At 51.7% G+C, this 9,274-nt stretch overlaps 1 protein-coding gene across 1 annotated transcript; it reads left to right on the forward strand.

Moving 5' to 3' along the window:
* The first annotated feature begins 299 nt into the window (after positions 1–299).
* Positions 300–6,362, forward strand: LOC123105453 (uncharacterized). Its single transcript, XM_044527529.1, has 2 exons — positions 300–1,004; positions 5,858–6,362. The coding sequence occupies exons 1-2, from the start codon at positions 499–501 to the stop codon at positions 6,267–6,269; spliced, it is 918 nt and encodes a 305-aa protein (XP_044383464.1). The 5' UTR covers positions 300–498; the 3' UTR covers positions 6,270–6,362.
* Positions 6,363–9,274: the final 2,912 nt, after the last annotated feature.

Below are 9,274 nucleotides of genomic sequence, written 5' to 3' on the forward strand. Positions count from 1 at the left end.
TCACCATGTGGTTCCTCCTGGCCGTATGCCTCGTCAACAGTGCGTCAAGAACAAACTTGACCAACCTTCCGACCAGCGGGAGCAGCATCTCCGGAGCGGCGGGCGAGGACCCGAAGCCTTGGCAATGGAACCGTGAGGAGCGAAGCAGTTTGTGCGGGAGAAGTAAAAGGCGCGAGGATCCAGAAGGACGAACCGGTCAACGCAATCCCGGACGCACGCGTGGCTTCAATCCAGCGGCAGGTTTATTTACAAGAGATTTTTTTCTTTTTAATATATTTTGTCCTCGGCTTCCGCTCGCGACCCACTTCCCAGTTCCCACTCCCACCCGGCTCTCCTCTCGTCGCGTCCTGTGGTATGGCGCCGCAGCGGCCTCGGGCGCTCCTCCGACGACCCCGCCCCTCCTCGTAACCACCGTCCGTGCCGATCCAAACCCCGCGGACCACCACGGCCGCCACGGCAAGCCTAAAAGAGCAGCCTCTCTCCTCCACCCGGACAGCCATGGCGGCCGCACTTCTCGCCGCCGCGCCCTCGCCTCTCCCGCCGGCATCCTGGAGACGGAGGCCTCTCCTCGCGGCCCCGCCGCCCGCTCTCCGCTGCCTCAGGGCTCCAGCCTCCGCTCCTCCCGGAATCTCCCCGACTCCCCGCAAGGCTCTCGCCCCCGTCGCCAGAGCCGCGCGCGCGGCGGCGCCGGCGCGAGGCGGGTCTGACGAGACGGCGGAGCGCGATTGGGGCGCGCTTGCGGGGCGGCTGGCGCTGGGCGCGCTCCTGGGGTCCGCCGCCCTGCTCGGCTGCCGCGGCGCGGCACTCGCGGCGGCCGAGGACTCCATCAAGGCCTCCGGGTTCGGGCTGCGGGTCGCGGCGTCGCTGCGGAGCGTCGGCTGGCCCGACGACGCCGTCGTGTTCACGCTGGCCACATTGCCGGTGCTCGAGCTGCGCGGAGCGATTCCGGCCGGGTATTGGATGCGCCTTCACCCCGTCCGGCTGACCGTCCTGGCAGTTTTGGGGTATATTTCTTATCTCAGTGTCAATGCTTCATTTAGTACATTTTTTAGTGTCAGTTCCTCAAGGTGTTCGACAGTTCTAAATAATGTTGAACTGGATTGACTTTGTAGCATTTTATTTTTGCTTGTTGAAATAAATCACATTTTGTACTAAACCTGAAGAATTAGAACAGCCCCAAAGAAAGGGCAACACGGTAAATCAATTTGTGTTTCTGCCCTTTGACACACAAGTTTAAATGGCAGATAAGTCGTCTGTTGCAAGACGATATCTATCCTAAGATGCAAACTAAGTGAATATTAATATAGAGTATGAATCATTTTAATTAGTGCGTGGAACTGAGGTTGCTACTTAACTGACGGCCATCTCCAACACAACTTAGCTATTGTCTGTTTTCGCTCAGGTTATTGGTATTAGTTCTCTAGTTGTGCATTGCTAAGGTTTAGAGATAGTGACACTTTATTACCGCTTACTAGTTACTGCAGATTTGCTGTTCCTACATGGTATTAGAGCTTATTCTGAGGAGAGCACATTATGATCAAGGGGCTGAAATTAGAAAGCTAGCAACTATAATTGAATGGAAAAGGTTACGTTCTGACCCTAACTTATATGATATGCTCACTTTATCACATAAACAAATTTTCACCCTTAGTCCCCCCAAAGATAGTTACCTCTTTCCCTGCCTGTTTCTCTAAGGGAACATCAGGAGCCCTGCTTTGAATTAAAGAAGGGGGAAGTCTGTACATAGCTCAAAACCAGCTAAAAACCAAATAATTATACATGCCTATTAATCTCAATCAAGCTGGCCTATACACGGAAGGTCAGCATGAATTAAACACATGCCCTCATCAGAGGAGGCCTGGGCATTTTTGGTAGATCCCACTTCTCCTTCCTTCCACAGGGGACAGGCTACATAAATCGCCATGGACAACATCTTCTGGCATTGGGGATTTTTGACTCCATGTGAAGGTTGTCTCCACCGGACAGCGACGGAAGACCTCAGGGCATTGGCAGAAGCTCTAGGATGAGAGGAGGAGAAGGCAAACCAAATTTGCTTACCGAAAGAGCAACCCAGCCTCTCACATACAGCCTGCCCGCAGTGTACAGTCTGTTCTGCAGGAGAAGCCAGTGTTAAAACTGCACTTCTCCTTCAGCTTAAACTCTCCAAATCTTCAGGTCATTACAATGAATTTGCCGAATAACTGCCCATCATACGCAAACACCATCGAGTAAGAGTTGCAGGCTGTGAGCTTGTAAGATACGCAGTCTGGGTTTTCAGATAGCTGCAACATGTCATGTCAATTTCGTCCTCCAAGTTAATCCTTTGAAGGCTCTTTCTCCACTTTCCTCCCCTGATCCCATCACAAACAGAGATACTTTTCCTAGAGACCAACCGGAATAAGCTGGGCGCCATATCTTTCAGAGGGACTCCATCAAGCCAACCATCGAACCAGAATGAGGCCTTTTCCCCATTCCCAATGTGAATCGAAGTGCAGGTCGCAAAGAGCTGCTGATCAGTCCTTTCAATAGTCTGTCCAGTCCCAGTTGAACAATAGCCATCTTCACCGCAATGCCCTGCTAAAGTGCTCCAAATATTTCACTCCTAATCCTCTACAGTATATAGACGAGCACAGTTTCACCCAGCTTACGAAACACTTGCCCCTGTGCACCTCTTATCCAATGTTCAGGATGTTGGTAACTGGTACCATATCGGTCAGGTGATGAGTAGGGATTAATTGGCAAATCGGCCATTTAGCTGAATTTATCGGTAACCCATTTACCGCGAGGTTAACTATGGCCATATCTATATATCCTAGGCTATATAGCAACAAGCAATGCACTAAGTGTCTAAAGATGCAATCCTAGGCTACATAGCAACAAGGAAAATTGTTGCCTTGATGTTCTGATGATGTGGCATCTGATCTGGAAGGCCATAAACCTGCACACTGAAAAGTAGGGAGGGAACAGGCCAGTTTTGCGCTGAAAATGCCTAGCAGTTAATTGGCCAGCCGATAATTTGTCCTGACAGCTGATAAATAGGCTTGTCAGACAAATTAACTGGACCTACCAGTTAATGGCTTGAACAGCACGTTCTCGTATCGGGAGTGGTCCGAATAGCAGTTAACTGACCATATCGGCAGTTGACTGACCGATATGGAACTGTGCTCTTATCCACACCAGAGAAAACTTCTCCGGATCTTGTCTATCTTTTTGATAATCCACTTGGACGGTGGAAAAGCAGTGAAGAAATAGGTTGTGAGCGCTGTCAGCAGAGAATTGATAAGCATTAGATGCCCCTTTCTGGACATGAGTTTTCCCGTTCCATGGCTTCAACCTCCCAGCAATTCTGTCCAAAAGAGGTTGGCAGTCAATTGCTGGAGAAAAGAATCCCAGTTAAGCCCCACAAGGTCTCTGGCAAGCCTCTACGAGCAGGGAATTGAAGTGATGCAGTAGCACCTGAGCTTTAGCATCATGGTCAGACGTCTCTTCACCCTTCAGATTTTTCAGAACAGGAATGTGATTCTTCCTCCTCCAGGTCATTCGGTTTAACGCGAAAAACTTTTGTGGTTGCATCTCCAGATTTGATCCAAATAATACAAGATCTCTGACGCCATCTCACTCTGTCAAGCGCTGCAAAGCCAAGCAGCTTCAATTTCAAGAGAAACGTAGGTTTCATTCCTTAGCAAATAGCTCACGTTCCTCCTGATGAAGGTCCAGCTGGAAAATCACATCATTGGCTACCTCCTTTCTGAATCTCACTTCCTTCTTTTATCTTGTATATCACAGTTTCAGACCATGAGCAGTTCTTGACAGCTTGGTGTGCAGAATCTTTACAGCATCCTTATGCTCTTAAGCTCGTTAAGAAAAAGAATCTTATCACTGCCCTCCGGAGGCCCATACACAGCAGCAATATTGGTCAGATCAGTAGTAGTACAAGTAGGCATTCTAGTCGAAGGAAATAGCACAATCATCTCTGCTGGCAACCAGGATCCCACCTCTTGTATCAACAGCAGTTTTGAAGACGAAGTCCTCAGAAAATCTGCTTCCCAGGACCTCAGCACCATACTTTTATCAACATCAACCAATTTAGTTTCTTGAAGGCGTACAATGTTGCACTGGTTTGCTGAGAAAAATTTCTGTAGCGACCTCCTCCAAGCCAGGTTGTTCAACTCTCATGTTCAACAACGCGGTGAACAAACAAGAAGATTGTATTGAGCATCCACCAACTGGATTCAGCAACCAGAGGCGACATAACCAGCACAGCTGGAGACAGAGGGCCGCAAGGCACAATACTCCCCGCCTGGTTTTGGCAACGGCTTTAATTGCGTGGTTGATGGTTTTGCTCGAGTGGCATGCACCTCACCCTTGGTTTTGCACACGGGTGGTATTTCAACTTCCTCTTCCTCTTCCCTCCTGACTCTGTCCTCCCCCCCCTCCGCCTCATCCTATCATGAGTGACCTATCCCGGAATCCAATCCTGTGTCACTCACACCTTGAATAAGTCGGCTGCATAGCACGCCTACCAGTGAGAGCTCTCCGTCGCCTCCTTCTCACCGACTTTGTCTATCACCTCTGAATAGCAGTGAGACGATTGCATCCCCTCTCCTTTTGTTTTGCTCGTTTGAGGAATTCTGGGGATCATCAATCCATTATAGATCCGTGCATTAGCGATTAATTCTTGGTTGGAAGCAATGTGCTATGGGGATTGCATGAATGCAGTACAACTTATACGGTACCAGTGACTTGTTTCTTCTTTTGAATTGACATCAATAAGATAAATGCACCACACTGGTACCATTTTCAGGAGAATTGGTTGTGCAATATGGATAAGCCATAGGAGTCCCCTTCCCATGAGAGAAACTAGGACATGGTACTGATATTGGAGTACAGGTATTCAGTTTGTAAGAGGATGAGATGAACATATCGATCATCCTATCAAGCTCTTCCCTCTTAAGCTCCAACCACCCGACTCAACTGCTGCCCACCTTTCACTACTACAAAGGTCAGCGTCACCTCTATCTGAAACGTCTTTGACAACTCCCTGCAGAATTCCAATACATTTTTTTTTCAAGGATACATTCCAGCGGATGCGTCAGTATCATAGAAGAAGCAAAGCCAAAGTGACCAGTACAACACTGGAAACCAGTTACAACACCTCCAGCCAGCCGGAGGCCCAAGGTTCCCGAATCAACTACTCACTAACAGCCCACCCCACATCTAACTCCATCGGAAGAGCAGAGCTCAGTAGCTTTGCCGACTTCCAGTCCCTCTGCCTCGTCACAAACCTTCTGAAGAACCACACGCGTGGACGAAGTCACGCTGTTGAAGACTATGTCAATGAGCAAGACCGCCGTTCGAGTATCCCTGGCACTCTGCCCCTCGGTCACTCGCGAGCTCCACCAGTCAACCAAATCTGTACTTAGGTCAGGTATCCAGTCTATCTTCCCCCAAGCGGTCAGAACCGCTGCCCAAACCTCATGAGAGAAGACACATCCCAGCAGAAGAATTCCGATACATCAACATTCGGAGAAAATCTGCACTTCCATTTCTGTAGTGTGCAGAAGACAGAAGAGAGGGAGAGAGGAGGGTGTAGGCAGGAAGAAGGTGATGTGGCATCCACGTGCATAAAATCCGGATGATGTGGAAGCCAAGTGCTATTCAGCGTCGGTGTTAGTAGTTTTTGATACTGGTGATTGATATATAGGGCCGTGATGATGTTTTACTGTCATTTACAATTTGCCGACTAAAATGTAAATTGCTAGTTGTCACTCTAGTGTCAGCAACTTGTCATCTCTCTTCAGAAAATGTTTCATGCTATATATGCACAGAACTTGATATCTACTATTTGTTTCTCCAGGAACATGGTGCCTGTGCCATTCATCATCCTCTACCTGAAGAAACTCGCAACCTTCCTCTCGCAGAGAAGCGCTTGGGTGACCCGGATAATGGACCTCCTCTTCAAGCGGGCGCGACGGAAGGCTGCGCCCGTCGAGGAGTTCCAGTGGCTCGGGCTGATGCTGTTCGTCGCCGTCCCGTTCCCAGGCACCGGAGCATGGACCGGTGCCATCATCGCGTCCGTCCTGGGCATGCCGTTCTGGTCAGGCTTGTCCGCCAACTTCGTGGGAGTCGTCCTCGCAGGTTTGCTGGTAAACTTGCTCATGAACCTCGGTCTGAAGTACGCCATTGGCACCGGCGTGCTTCTCTTCATTGTATCAACTGTCATGTGGAGTGCCCTTCGGGGTGTGAAGAAGTCGTTGAATACGAAATGATGCTCTAGCTGAATGAATCCACACTGAAATTTTTTGCGGTCCGTTGAAAGGAGTTTATTTATAATAACCCTTGCGAGGCCTGTTTGATGAGTTGCAAAGACCATTTATGCTCTGCTTTCCCTCCGTGCAGTAAACTGTCAGCTCATAGTCTTTTGCTTGCAGTTATTCGTCAAAGATTATGAACAACTGAAGTAGTGAACAGATGTTGTGTTTGGCTGAATCCCTTGGGTTTGTAGCAACAGTGGATGGTTGAGATCCAAGTCGTAAGATGGTTATCAAGATGGAAGTCTGTAACTAGGATTTGATGCCACAAACTTGTCGTTGTGGTAACTACAAGATGGAAGTTTCACTGGCGTAAGATATGTAGTAGAGGTCCATGTTATGAAACTACAATGGGGATACACAGTAGAGTAGGTAGTTTGTAACAAGATTTGATAAGAAGTTGTGTTTCGAATGAAGAAAATAAAATCTTTGCACAGAAATCACCGAACGGATCGGCAAGGTAAGATGACAGTAAAACAAAAGGTGGCAGCACTGTGAAAACTTTGGTGGCTGGAAAAGAAAGAAGATGGATGCATGCTTTTGCACATGGCCACCCCACACTTGATCCCACTCCCTCCCTCCCTCCCTCCCCTGGTCATGGTCATGGTCATGGGCGTGTCGTGTGGGTTCTGGGGCCGCCATGCATGCATGCATTGGGATATCCTCTAATCAGCTTTGCAGGGCCGACATGGAGATCGCCGGAGCCCAGCCCCAGAGCTGCGTCGCGATTCTGCCCTGCCCACCACCCCCGTCCTCTGTCGCCTGCGTCTGTGTGTCCCCCCAATCCCAATCCCAATGGAAGAAAGCAAGGGAAAAGAGATGGTGGGGGAGGAGCGACAGGGCTGCACGACAACGCCCATCGCCAATGGCAGGCCGAGAAGGGATGCTGCAGGTGGTCACAGCTGAGAGGACGAGATCATCTGGTGCATGCGCTGCCGAGCGAGCAAGTCTGGGTCTGGCTGAACTGGAGTTTGGTGGGTCTCCACGCCAGCCGGCGACTCCCTCCCTCCGGCCTCCGGCCGTTGCGGTGTGCCTTTCTTGGCCGGGAAGACACCTGCCCCTTCCATTCATTGTCCTCTTTCTCCCTCCCTCTGTCCCCACTGCATAGGATGCCAACCACAGTCCGGTCCGCTGCTTTTGGCCGTGCCGTTTTGAACCTTGGATCCGTGGCACCGATCCGCCCAGCCACCTAGGCAGGTCCGGCACGGTGCATGAGCCGGCGGACGTGCATGCGGTAGGTACGCGCGCGTGCCGACCGTTGCGTCCCACCGTTGTCGTTGTACACGACCAGATCCCTCTAGAACCAACCATCCACCGGCTCGCCATCACAAGTCACACGCGCGCGGCTCGATCTCCACCTCCACGGACGCCCTGCCACGCGCGCATCCATCCACCCACCCCTCCCGGCGCCAGATCAACCACCACCCCCGCGCAGCGCGTACGACCCACGCCACCTCCCTCCCTCCCTCCCTCCCTGGCCGCGCCGCGCGCGCAGGAACGTACGCACGTCACCGCGCGGCTTTCGCTTTGCTTTTGCCCGGCCGGGGCAGCCGGATCAGCTAGCAGAGCAGAGCAAGGCTTGGATGGTAGTGGCCAGGCGCCAGGCCGTGCATGTCCCCCCGCGCGCCCGCCCACGTCCCTTTCCTACCCAACCCACCCACCCACACACCCCTCTTTCTCTCGCCCAGCACCGTGCGTGCGTGCGTGCGTGCATCGGCCGTACGTGGCACCGTGGGTTTTTCAATTTTCAAACGCTCGCGCGCGCTCGTGTGTGTATATGGCCGCACCGTTTCTCTCTTCCGCTCCGTCGGTCGGATCACGTGCCCGTACGTCCCTCTCGCTCCGATCACGTATCGGCCTGAGAGCTCGTGCATGCAAGCATGCATGCATGACCGTACCGTATGCCCGGCCACCGGATCACCGACCACGTGCATCCGCGTTCTAGACTGACAAGGTTTGAAACCCAATTAACATACTACTCCTGCCTAGTGGCACTCTGCGCCCAACGACCGCTAAAACCCAGCTTCACCATACCTAAGCCCACCCTACAATCTACATGCTCATACATGCCTTCATCATACCACTCAAAAAAAAATTCCTTCATCATGTCGAGTTTCGGCGGATGGCTTTTTGTGCATCGCACGTCTCCGCGTGGTACGTCCCGCCATGAGATTGCTCGTTTATTGGCAGGGGTGGTTTTTCGGCGATCGGAGACACACCAGATCGTCCTCCTCGACGACGAGGGGTTTGTGGTGGACTCGTGGGCGTGTTGAGAGGGAGAAATTTTGGCTTCGTGTACCATGGCGCAGTTTCCGTGTCACGTTGCACATCTATGTGAGCCATGTCGACACGAGCAAGGGCGGAGCCAGCCTTTCGGGCCGCCCCGGGCCGCCTTCATATACAATAGCAGTAATATATAGTAAAATGCTACAGTGTACAAAGGAAATGCATGGGCCTCACGCCCCAGGCCTAGGCCTGTCTCCGCCACTGGACACGAGGAGGTCTCCTCGATCTGCGGGCATGGCGGAGGGTGAGCGAGTAAATGGAGCATCTACTTCCCACCCCCAGCCCCGACAAGGTACGTCGTTTCAAGATATCATTCATTTCGAGCTTCTAACGCCTTGCGTTCTCAGCGACACTCCCCCCGCCCCCCAAATTTGTGTGCTGAGTTCTCTGGTGTCGGTGATGGCGGAGATGGTTGTCAGTGACGAGAAGCTGGGGAGGTTCGCGGCAGGGGATGCATGCAAACTCTTAAGGTCGTGCGCCGCTCATGGTTCAGTCAAGGGATGAGATGAAGATGGGCGCATGCGGTGGTGGATTCGGTGTTAGAGGAGAAGGAGGCACGGTTCTTTCCGGTGGACGAACCGGAGAACATGTTGGAGATCCTCCTTTGGGCCATGGACAAGGCGAATTCGGGGATCCTTGCGAAGCAATTCAAATGGGGGTCCCTCATGTCGCTCACA

Source organism: Triticum aestivum, chromosome 5A, assembly GCF_018294505.1.
Source record: "Triticum aestivum cultivar Chinese Spring chromosome 5A, IWGSC CS RefSeq v2.1, whole genome shotgun sequence".
Taxonomy (NCBI): Eukaryota; Viridiplantae; Streptophyta; class Magnoliopsida; order Poales; family Poaceae; genus Triticum; species Triticum aestivum.